Genomic DNA, 12406 nt, shown 5'->3' with positions numbered 1-12406 from the left:
ACGTGTTTATCCGTGTCTCCTTGTTACATTGTTGAGATGCTGGAGGGTAGGAAATATCTATGGTTTGTCCTTCCGTCTTTGGTGCCTAGCACTGCATCTGTCTGGTAGAGAAGTGCTGCTTGGATGCAGGTCCCTAGTAGGAGAGGAAAAGTTATAAATCAAGGATTATAGGCCATCACAGACACAGCAGCAGGCCACCGCTGTGAGAGCAACAGGGAGGACAAGGCAGCACCGGATCTCTAATAACAGAGTAGAGAGAGAATGCGCTTCACAACCCTTCCAGCTCTTTCACATACATTATCTACTTTGATCCTCATAAAAGCCTGAAGATCAGTAGATTATAGGGATGAAGGTAGAGTTTTGAGTGTTTATGTGATATACCTAAAATTAGGAGTAAGTAAATGACCTTAAGAGTTGGTTCTCTTTCCCTTGAATCATGCAATAAAGCCCTCATCACCATCACATTGTCCATCTGACAAGTACTACTCTGTGATCTACAAGACATCATTGTGGTTTTATCAGTCAGCCAACAATCTTCCCAAGGGGATGCAGTTCATTAATTTAGGTTCAATAACGAATTGTCTTTGACTATGAGGAGATGATAGCCAGGCAGAGAAGAAAGCAAAGCTCATCCATATCTTTTGATGTGGTTGGCAGCAGGGCAGATGGGTGGATTCTGATGCTGGCCTCTTGAATGTGTCATTCCTTCTGTTTACAGGCCCAAGAAGCATACCCCAGGCAAGAAAATGTACTGGAGACCCCTGTGCCAGTTCCTGTGGCTTTGGTCCTATCTGTTCCATGTTCAAGCTGTACCTATCCAGAAAGTCCAGGATGACACCAAAACCCTCATCAAGACCATTGTCACCAGGATTAACGACATTTCACACACAGTAGGGAGACTCTGCAGGGACAAAGGAGAATTATGGCCAGCCCAGCAGTGGTTTCTAGTGGGACTGGAACCAGATAGTCCAAGAAACATTTATTGAGCACCTTCTGAATGTGGGGCACCTACTGGAAGCTGAGGATTTGACAACATAGGACATTCAATCTTTCTAGGTTTTGCTCTTGGCCTATCTTCCTAATGGTATTCTGGGCTGGGTGGTGCCATTTCTAAATAGAGCACCTTAGATTGTCTGACTATGCCACCTGTATTGAGTGTTTCTAACTCTAAACCACTTTAAGAGCATTTAACTTGTCATATGCTTCCATTTTAAAAAAAAAAAAGGATTCTGTGATATTACAAGGCCACCTATATTGCTGGGTGGTGCCATTTCTAAATAGAGCACCTTAGATTGTCTGACTATGCCACCTGTATTGAGTGTTTCTAACTCTAAACCACTTTAAGAGCATTTAACTTGTCATATGCTTCCATTTTAAAAAAAAAAGGATTCTGTGATATTACAAGGCCACCTATATTCATTTTCACTGTCACAGGGAAACCCAGTCTTCAGTGGCTAGCTGAACATGTGAGACATACATAAGCCTGAGGGAGCCTTGGTTCTTCCCTGCTCCACAGACCACTGCCTCCTCTCCTCCTCATCCCTCTGCCTCTCTCACACTCCCTCCCTAACTCCACTTCTTTGAGCCCTAATGCCCAGGACCAGAGGAAGCCCTAACAGTCCTCGTATCCCAATGACAGGTGGCCAGACCCCCAGCAGTTATCTCCACTGGGCAGTCTCTACATGAGTGGATCATTAATTTTAGCTGCAGCTTTTCCTGTCCACTGCTCATCTTCCTTTCAAAATCAAATAGAAGGGCAAGCTTTCTCTCCTCCATAATCAGCCCTCTGTATATTTTCCAACAGCTGTCACTGCCTAGCTTGGTCTTTCTCTGGGGTCCAACAGGCTATACCTTTAGCCATTTCTCAGATGGAGCTAATATTATATGTATCATCCCACATCTGCTTTCCATCTGTCAGATTTTAAGCAAGTTTCTTGATGTCTTTAGGCCTTGTTTTTATCATCTTGATAAAGGTAATATCATATGGTGTCCACCAGGTTATTATGAGGCCTAAACTGGATACAGCAGGTATAGACACTCCCATGTAGAGCCATCTGGAGACTTACATATCTTCTGGCCAATGTGGATGTCTAGCAATGGCCTTGGGCAGCTGGGGAGCAGTTAGGTGGCCAGAATAAAGGGCAGCTTAAAACAGAGCTTTGTGCATTTCATAGAGAAAACCCTTGTCTTCTTTCAAAATAGTCACTCAGTGGGGCTGCATATGAGAGAACCACTACCCAACGTGGGTAGTGATGGGAGAGAGTGAGCTGCAGGCAATGGGGTGGGGAGATCCCCTCATGGTAACTAGATTTAGCAGTGCAAGGGAAGGAAGCATGATCTTGATCCCTAAGGAGAGGGAAAAGCACAAGAATAGGAGGGAGAAATCTGCTAAGTGTAGAAGGAGTAAACAAGGAATAGGGAGCCACAGAGGCCATTTAGAGAAAGGACTTACCCAAGACAATTAGTTGGAGTAGAGGGTAGAGTGACTTGGGGTGAACAGGAGTCTGGACGAATAGCTTAGGGGCTCAGCAGTCAGCTGAGCACAGGAAATAAGGGTCTGGACTAGGAGATGAGGAAGGGAAGGAGGCAATCCAGACTCACAGGGATGATGGAGGGCTTTAGAGACTTGTTTCTCTGGCCATTTACTAAGCACCCGATGTTCCTTTTCTTCCTGAACAGCAGTCAGTGTCTGCCAAGCAGAGAGTTACTGGTTTGGACTTCATTCCTGGGCTCCACCCCATCCTGAGTCTGTCCAAGATGGACCAGACACTGGCAATCTACCAACAGATCCTCACCAGTCTGCCTTCCCGAAATGTGATGCAAATATCTAACGACCTAGAGAACCTCCGGGACCTTCTCCACCTGCTGGCCTCCTCCAAGAGCTGCCCCCTGCCCCAGACCAGAGGCCCACAGAAGCCAGAGAGCTTGGATGGCGTTCTGGAAGCCTCTCTCTATTCCACAGAGGTGGTGGCCCTGAGTAGGCTGCAGGGCTCTCTGCAGGACATGCTGCGACAGCTGGACCTCAGCCCCAGCTGCTGAGGCCTCAAGCACCACCAGCCTCCCAAGTATCACATTGAGGGAAGAAACCTTGGCTTCCAGATGACTGCAGGAGAAGAGAGCCTCATGTGCATATCCCTCATCTGGGACTCTGTCCATATCTCTCACTCCTCTAAGCCACCCTTCAGAAAGCGAAGACCCCACAATGCTTGACCGAAGATAAACACAAGACTCTATGCACACTGGGAGAGGCCAGCCAGCAGAGAGCTGATCCTTACCCAGCTCTTCAGTGAGAATAGACAAGAGTCATCCTGTCCCCTCTCAGTGCCACCTCCCTCTCAATACATGCTTCACTGTGGTCTGGGGTAATTGAAGAAGGTGTGGGCAGAGCCTTTGGATTTGTCCCTGAGTCTCTGGGGAGCACCATGAAGGCTGCATCCTCACAGCTGGAAACTCCCAAGCAGCACAAGTTGGAAGCACTTATTTTTTTATTTATTCAGCATTTTACTTTGGATGGATTTGGAGCAAAGCATCGGTTTTTGGGGTCAGCCAGGGCTAGGGATGCTCCTGGGGTGCTGTTTTAAATAAATCCCATTGATGGGTCTGCCTGAAGCAAACCTATTTTGAGTGGAGGGTTAGGATTGTCCCAGCAAGAGCCAGCAGAGGTAGCTCTCAAGTTCATTCTCTAGTGACTGGTTTTGTTTCTATTGTGACTGACTTTATGCAAACACTTTTGCAGTGGCATTGCCCAGAGCATAAGCTAGGTTATTTTCAAAAGAAGATGAATTTTGTCAAGTGTAATATGTAGCTGTATGCACCTAGGGCTAGGGGATGTGATAGAGGGAGGGGGAAAGGACCCAGAATGTGTTCTCTGAATAATATTTGTGTGGTAGGTTTTTCAGAAGAGGTGAGGTAGTTTGCTCATCTTCTGCAACTACCTAATGTAGTTTCCATGAAAAGAACAAAGGAGTTGACTCTTTCAGGGAGGTTTGGAGTATAACAAGCATCCATGGAGGGGTATGAAACTACAGGCCGTTTGTTGGAGCTGTGCTGAGCTCAGGGAGGGAGGGCCCCACGTTCAAGACAGCCATCCCCAGGATAGGAGTCTCTGGTGTGGCATTCTGAGTAGCCTAGGGTTGATTCCACAATGAGTTTTCTAACCTGGCACTATCCCTGGTAGGTGTTTGCATGTCAAGTTATGACTCTCATCTTATTGGCTCATCAGAAGCAAGACCATATCTCCCACCCATTCTGTGGAGACTTTGATTCCAGTGGGAATTCAAAATCCTTTTGCAGATGGTCTCTAGCCCTGGGCCAGCACTGCTGAGGAAGCGCCAGGGCCCCAGGCCAGGCTTCCAGAATTGCCCTTCAGGCTGGAGGTCACATTCAGAAGGATGAACAAAAGGGCTTGGGTTTTTCCACCACCCCCGCACTCTTATACCACCATCACACTACGGGTGGTAGATTAGTTCAAGGAAACTTGAATGAAAGCAATACACTTTAAAGACTGAGCGCTGCTTTGTGCTCAGCCCCAACTGGTGCTATGGGCTGGAGAAGCTCACCAAATAAACATGAAAATCAAGGGCTTATATCCCTGTGTGGTAAAACCCCAGTCACAGGTATGCCAAGTGACCACCTCACCATGGCAGCACCGCACAGCTGAAGGTACAGAACTGTCTTCAGCGGGTGGGAAATAGCCTGAGCTGGGGGTGGTAGTGCCCAGGGTAACCCTGCTTGCACTCTATACCATTTGCATACTCTTCAGGGCACATTAGCATCAACTGTTGTCTTAATACATCCTGTTGATACAGGTTAACTGGGACCATACAAATAAGAAAATACAGATGGGATATTCTTATCCAAAATGCTTAGGACCAGAAGAGTCTGGGATTTCAGAATTTTTAGGTTTGAGTATATTTGAATATATATAATGAGATATCTTGGGGGATGGAACCCAAGTATAAACATGAAATTCATTTATATTTCATAATACCTTATATATAGAGCTTGAAGGTAATTTTATACAATGTTTTAAAATAATGTTGTGCATGAAACAAGATTTCATGGTGTGGAGTTTTCCATTCATGATATCAACTCAAAAAGCTTTAGATTTTGAGACATTTTGGATTTTGGATTTTCTGCTAAGAGATGCCTGTTCCTAAAACCATAATAGTAAATAGGTGGCAGGACCAGACTAGAAGCCAGATCCTCGGACCTCTAGGGTGTCCCTCCAGCCAGGTAATGCTCTTTGGAAGTGAATTGGAGCAGGGAGGACCAGTGCTAGCTGGGAGGCAGGAATTTGGATTGGATTTTAGATGAGGTGAGGGATGCAAGTTCCCTACAGGGAGGAATGTATTTTGTTGGAAACTTTGTACGTGGGGACACAGAGGTAAAAGTATTAACGGGAAGTGACAGCTGAAGACAGAAAAGGAAGAGATGGGGCAGAAAAGGACATGCTGAAGGGACCTGGAGGAGCACAAAAGTTGGATATTGAAAGAGTCCCAAATGCTACATTCTGGAGCAGAGGCTTCGTGGTGACCAGAGTCAGACTGCCCTGGGGTCCGTGATGGATCTCTTTGGCCACCTCATCAAGCTGAAGTATCTTGAGTCTTTTGCTCAGAAGACCAGGCACTAAGGCTTATTCCCAGACTGTGAAAGTTTCCACATGCAAAAATGCTTATCTTTTTTGGTAACAACAACAACAAAATGTTTGCCTTGTTTTGGGTTTTGTTTTTGTTTTTTTAGTTCAAATAAATTAACTTTGCAGCCCTGGTCTTTGCTTTCTGACTCCAGTTGCAGAGGGGCTTCGGGAGAGCAGTTTGTGTATGACAGGGCAAGGCCTGGCTGGCGTCCAGCCATCACCCGGGTCAGCTCCGCTGGGGCTTGACCATAGCCAGCCGCCAGTTATTCAGGCGAAAGGATTACCCTAAAGCCCAGGGCTGCCTGATGAGTACATTCTGCACTAGAGGCAGAGTTGTTCTGCAAACTAGCCTTGAGAAGCACCAGATTATTTAAAAATCAAAGACAAAAACATCAACAACAGAAACCTAAGCAAACAAACAACAACCACTCAGGTGGCAGGACCAGACCAAGCCAGGCACACAGAGCAGAAAAGATGAACTCGGCTTGCAGCAGCCACAGAGCAGTCATCCTTCAGCTCATGCAGGACCTGACCTGTTCAATCCTTGTCCAGAGGGACTTCAGGGCTGACTGGAAAAGACTGTCATTTCCATGGCAACTTTAAAGACCTCTTCCCTGCTGAAAAGGTCACTGGTGTTTCTGGGGATGAAATATTTTAGAACAACCCCACACAGTGTCTGGAATTAAGCAAACGGTCTCCACATCACAATTAACAACATGCTTGATTGTGGTCTGTTGGGGAGTACATAGGTGGCAGTCTGCCTACAGTAAACAGGTGACACTTCTCAGTCTCAGTCAGCTCCAGCTGATACAACAGAGTACCATGCACCAAGATATGAACCACAGACGTTAACTTGCCGTAATTCTGGAGGCTGGATATCTAAGATCGAGATCCAGCAGGGTCAGAGGGCCATCTCACAAACTGCCATCTTACAGTGGTATCCTCACACAGTAGAAATAGAGTCAGAGAGCTCTAAGGAGGTCCCTTTTATAACAATGCCAACCCCATTCATAGGGCTCTACTCTCATGACCTAATCGCTCTTTCAGACCCCATCTCCTAACGCTATTTGCTTGGGGGTTAGGATTTCAATAAATGAATTCGGAGAGCTACAACATTCAGTCCACTGTACTTGTATACTACCTTGAGGAAGGGGGATGGGACCCCCAAGCTTCTAGATGAATGAAGATCTTAGAAACGGGGCACAGATGTGACTACAGCAGCCTTGTTTGGTTCCTGGTAGTTCAGGAAAGTAGCTGCCAGTCAGGAATCTTTTAGCTGCTAATAATAGAAACCCAAGGTAAATCAACCTATTAAAAGAGAAACCATATTAGTCCATGGAGAGAAGAAATCCAGGCTCCAGTCTATCTCAACACCTTTCCTCCTACTTCTCTCCCATTAGGAAGCCCCTCTCCCTCCCGTGGGGTAACAAAAACATCTTCAGCATCTCCAGACTCATGGGATCTTTGATGCCCATATGGCAGGAAAAGAGCATCTTTTTCTCTTAGCGGTGCCAGTGAATGCTGTAAGGAAGCCTCTTATTGGTCAGGCCTGAGGCACTTGCTCTTTGTTGGACAGGGAAGTTCCATGTGAATAACATGGTCTGAGAATGGGAGCTGAGGTCGCATCTCGAAATACATAGAAAACCACACAAATGGATAAATAAAGCAAACTGGTTTAAAAAAAAAAAAAAAAAACATATACCAGACACAATATCTCACACTCCCTGGAGTTTGACAACCTGCATGACTTTGCAGGGGAAGTCCTTGAGCCCCACCTCTCACTCCTGAGAGTCCCTGCTACAAGCCCACTTTGTACCCTAGGACTCACACCTGGTAGACTGGGTTCAGCATCCAGATCTGGAGCCACTGCCCTACACAGACTCTCTCAGCCTCTGTGTCCTCATCTTGGAAGAAAAGGCCACTGGAGACTCTGAATGACATTCTCTGCCTGTAGGTTCCTGGAGGTGATATCTGAGGAAGAAAAGGAGTCTGCATGGCAGAATGTCAAATTGTAAGTGGCACTGCCCAAGGGTGCAGAGCTAAGTCCTTGTCACCAGAGCTTAGAAAGCTTCAGGTGTCCCCTGCCAATCTGAGGAAGATACAGAGACTTGGGGATGATGATCAGATTGTTGATAGCTGGCACAGGCTAGGGCCATCTTGTTTCTGAGCAGTTATGAGCTTGAAAACCCCTAGCAAGGGGGCTTAGGGAAATTGGCTACACTAAAAGGGGCCCTCAGAGAAGGTGGCTGGAAGTTCCATTCCACTCTCTGGGGTGGGACTGCTGGGGCCCAGATAGCAGGGAGTAGCCCTCACGTTCTCCATTCCAGATCCTTTTCCATCCTTGGGCATTTTCTGTGTCTCTCCCAATCCGGCAGCTTATATCTGCCAAACAGCTGGCAGAGACTAAAGACAACACTGGCCACAAAGAACCTCCAAAGGCAAGTTTTTGCCCTTGCTGAGTCTGGTGAAGAAAAAGCCAGATCAATTCAATAGCAATGTGTGTGTGTGTGTGTGTGTGTGTGTGTGTGTGTGTGTGTACATACACGACTGTGTGCATTTATGTGCACCATATGCGTGCAGGAGCTCCTGGAGGCCAGAAAAAGGCATCAGACCCCCTGGAATTGTAGTTACACATGGTTGTGAGCTATCCAGTGTGAGTGCTGAGAACTAAGCCTGGGTCCTCTGCAAAAGCCGTAAGCTCTCTTAACTACTGAGCCATCTCTCTAGCTTCCTGACTCCAGATTTTTAGCATCAGCATCTGAGTCTAGTGACATCCATTCACACAAATCTGCCAGGGGTAAATTCCCAATAACTGTCATTCTTAGCGCCACAGGGTTCCTACCCCTGGGATTCACCCTCAGACCTAGAGAAGGAAGAACCAACTGAGGATGAAAAGCTCAGCCTTTGCCTCAACCCCAGTCTCCAACTCCCACCAGAGAGTGCTCAGTGCTTAGGCCATTTGTCATCTGCACTAGGAGAGGAGTCTTTAGGTGATGGAAGCTGTGGGAAGCTATCAGTCTAATGGCTGCTTTATAGAAACATCCAATAGATTGTGGTGTTGTCACTATTAACAAGTCAAGGAAACAAAATTGCAGAGTGAAATTGCTCCAGCAGATGCTTTCAGAGCCCTGGTGCACCCATGTCACTGCAGTGATGCAGGATGACCAGCATCACTCTGTACAGTGCTCCCCACAGCATGGCTGCAGGGCTCTGGCCTGATCAGCCCTCCCAGCCCCCATACAGACTAAACACAAGAGTAGGTCTCCATGAATGGGGAAGAAGGGTCTGTGGATAAATGCTTAGCCTTTCTCCCTCTGCAGGGCAATCATGGGGACTGAGGTGCTTACCCCTGGAATCGGATCATCGGGTGCCTTTTTCTGGCCCCATTTTCCCTGAGCCTCACGCCTGCCTCTTGAACAGCCTCCTGCACAAGAATCCTTGTTCTCAGATTCTGCTCTTCGAGGAATCTAAAGCAAAACAACTGCGAAGAAAGTGAATGTAGACAGAGCCAGGAATCAGAGGGTCCAGGGAGTGCAGGAACCACACACCAACTCCAAGCAAGTCACCTTAACCTCCTGAGGGAAAGGTCTAAGAGAAGAAAGGAAGGAGAGGCCTCAGGAAGGAGGAAATCCACCAGAGAGGTGCCGGTGGGACAGAAAAGAGCAAAGAGAAGACAAGTCATCTACAGAGCAGGAGTGGTTCAGGTTTACAAGGCAGGAGGGAGACTTTGTGACAAGGGAAGACAACTACAGAAAGTCAAACACCACAGGAAGTCATGACAGCTGATTGGGCTCTCCTCACAAGCACAGCTGGGGTCCTCCTCATAAGGTGGCTGGAAGCATTGAGATTTGTATAACAAAAGCTCCTTATTCAGCATTGAAAGTAGAATCTTCAAGAAGCCTGAAGACAGTGCCAAGGTTTGACTTATTCAAATCCTTATTCTTTCTTTCCTTGGCAAATTTCTTTGAGTGCTCATATATACACTGGCCCAAACCAGCTGCAAAAGGCAGTTTGAAGAGGAGGGAAATTTGAATATGGATACCATTTTAAATGGTGATAAGGATTACTGTTTTGTGGGGGTGTTGATAGCTAGCGACCTTTAAATGCTTCCCTGTTCATTAGTGGTGCATGGTGCAAACTGAAATAGTTTAGGCTGAATTGGCATGATGTGGAGGGCTTACCTTAGATACCTGCTTCAGAAAAATACAAAGACGAGGTTACATAAATGAGACCAGCAACGTGCTGGCAACTATTAAAGCGCAATTACAGATACACAGAATTCCATTATATACTAAGCCATATTTTTGAGTAAAATTCCCAGATAAACATTTTCTGGACAGGTTCAGAGGCTGCCAGAGTATCCCAAATTCCTGTGAAGGACAGAGCAGAGGGGGCAGGGGAGGGCAGAGAGAGAATGGGAATATGAGGAGAGCTGAGTTGTATTTAACTTCACATTTGATTTCACTGCCTGGCAGATGTCCCTGGGCCTTGGGGGGACGGCAGACTGTCAGAGTGGGTGTGAAACAGCTAACCAAAACAGAGATTTAGCAAATCAAACAAGAAGAGAGTGGTAGGAACCAGCTGTGAGATGCTACTGAGGAAAGGCCCAGAGCTCCCAGGGAAAGCCTAAGGAGCAGCTAGCAGGGCCTCAAGCTCGGCTCACAAGCCCACTGGGCCCTCAGTGCCCGTGGAAGACAACTCCCTCTGCCCAAGGGGAACCATGGTATGATCACTTGGCAGCCATCCTTCCATATTAAATCTACATAGAAAGAGAAGCCCTCAGACCATTTATGACAGAAAAAGGGACTCCTGTCTCCCGTCGTTGCTTATGTCATTGTGGAACAAGACACTTTGTTTCTCTTTTCAAAACCTTACCCACACGGATGTGGCTTCCTTCAGCCTCTCCCAGTACCAGAGCAGGCCAAGATTCATCCCAGCTGACAGAGAGTTCTCCTGAACTCAGATGTGTTGACTGTGGGATGGGCCAGGCCATGGGACTTGGTCAGAAGGCTGTCTTTGGGCCTCCCATTGGTACTGAAGGTTGCTAAACCACACATGGTGGTTTAACCTCCCTGACAAAGGCCAGTGGTCTCACCGCTCCTCAGCACCTGCCATACACACACTCATACTTCCTGAGGATACATCAGTCCTCACAGCCTCACCTTTCTGTATATAAAACATGTGCATTTCTCTGAGGAAGGTGGGGTTTCTGTCCTTGGTAGAGCACAGCAGGGTGTTTTAATCTTCATCCTAAGTATTGGAGAATGCAACAGAGGCCTAGAGACCTCACAAGTCTTGTCCCACAATTTACATCTGAGGAGCTGAACCTGAGCCCTCTGTCTTACCATGTCCAGGTAGGATGAATCCATATATACCCACCCCATCCCTGTCTCCCCATCTGGATGTGTGTTCTCTTGCTTGCCAATGCAGCCCCTGTTCCCACACCAGAGGCCCAGCTGTCAGGAAAAGCATGTGCTGGCTATGTCACTGTCCTGATGTTGAGGTCTGGAACACACACACACTGCACTGTCTCCAGGGTTCACTCCCAGGTCTGCCTCCCTTCTCATCAGCATTGCCCCAAACTCCCTCCGATTGTCACAGGTTCAATGCTTCATCTTTTGGGTGAAAAGTTCTTTAATACTTATTTTACACTTTATTTATTACTTTCATATATGTATGATGTGTATGGGTGTGTATACATGTGCCATAGCACACATGTGGAGGTCAGAGGACAACTTTGTGGAGTCTGTTTTCTTCTTCCACTTTTATGTGGGTTCTAGTGATCAAACTTAGGTTGTCAGGCTTATGCAGCAAGCACTTTACCCACTAAGCCATCTGACTAGCCCTGAAGGTCTTTCCATCATCATTATTGCTTCCCTCCTCACCAGTCCAACTCCTTCGTGGCTACATATTTTGTTGATTTTACCATATAAGCCTGTGGGGTCCTAGCAGGCAGGGGTTGTCTTTTTGGCCTGTTTCCTCTATATCCCTAGTATCTAGGACATGTCTTAGCTTACCATATATTTGTGGGTAGAATGAGTGTCTGTTTCCAGAGGTAAATTACCATGTACTCCTTTGCATTTGGGCTATTAAGTTTAGACACAAGGGGCTGGAGAGGTGGCTCAGCAGTTAAAAACATTGGCTATTCTTACAGAAGACAGGGGTTCGAATCCTAGCACCCACATGGCAACTAACAACTGTCTGTAACTCTAGTTCCAAGGGATCTGACGGCCTATTCTGTCCTCCACAGGCTTTGCACGACATGGGTGTATTCACATACATGCAGGCAATACACGCATATACATAAAATAAAAATCATAAATAAAATAAAATATATTTAAGTTTAGACACAAAAGAAAAGGCATGGGCAGAGGTGGAATTCTGGACAATCTGTCTACTTAGATGATCCCAAGGCAGACATGGTTGCCAAAGCCCTGTCATGTGGGGGCAATTCTATCAATAGGAGAATTCAGCAGGAAGCAAACTGACTTGATCTCACATTTGGAGCAGCCGTGCAATGGAAGATTGTGGTGTAAGTCAGGACAGAAAGACAGGGAAAATTGAGGGGACCTGGGAAGAGAAAGGAGCCCCTTACCTCAGCCTCGGATTTACATGTCTCACTGGCTAAGAGTCAAGAATTACACAGAACTGACAAATCACTGGTTGCCAACAGAGACTAAAGCCTTTGCTTTATTTAAAACGTTGCTTAATCTTTAAACCTGGTTGTAAATCACATCCTTTATCTTCAAAAGTCATATATAGAGGGAC

At 46.6% G+C, this 12406-nt stretch overlaps 1 protein-coding gene across 1 annotated transcript; it reads left to right on the top strand.

The window, feature by feature from the left end:
* The first annotated feature begins 746 nt into the window (after window positions 1–746).
* Lep (leptin) lies at window positions 747–3039 on the top strand. Its single transcript, XM_008846392.1, has 2 exons — window positions 747–890; window positions 2680–3039. The coding sequence occupies exons 1-2, from the start codon at window positions 747–749 to the stop codon at window positions 3037–3039; spliced, it is 504 nt and encodes a 167-aa protein (XP_008844614.1).
* Window positions 3040–12406: the final 9367 nt, after the last annotated feature.

The sequence above is a fragment of the Nannospalax galili genome, unplaced genomic scaffold, assembly GCF_000622305.1.
Source record: "Nannospalax galili isolate Female #2095 unplaced genomic scaffold, S.galili_v1.0 scaffold660, whole genome shotgun sequence".
NCBI lineage: Eukaryota > Metazoa > Chordata > Mammalia > Rodentia > Spalacidae > Nannospalax > Nannospalax galili.
Note: the sequence above shows the minus strand (reverse complement) of the source record. Positions and strands in the feature narration are given on the sequence as shown.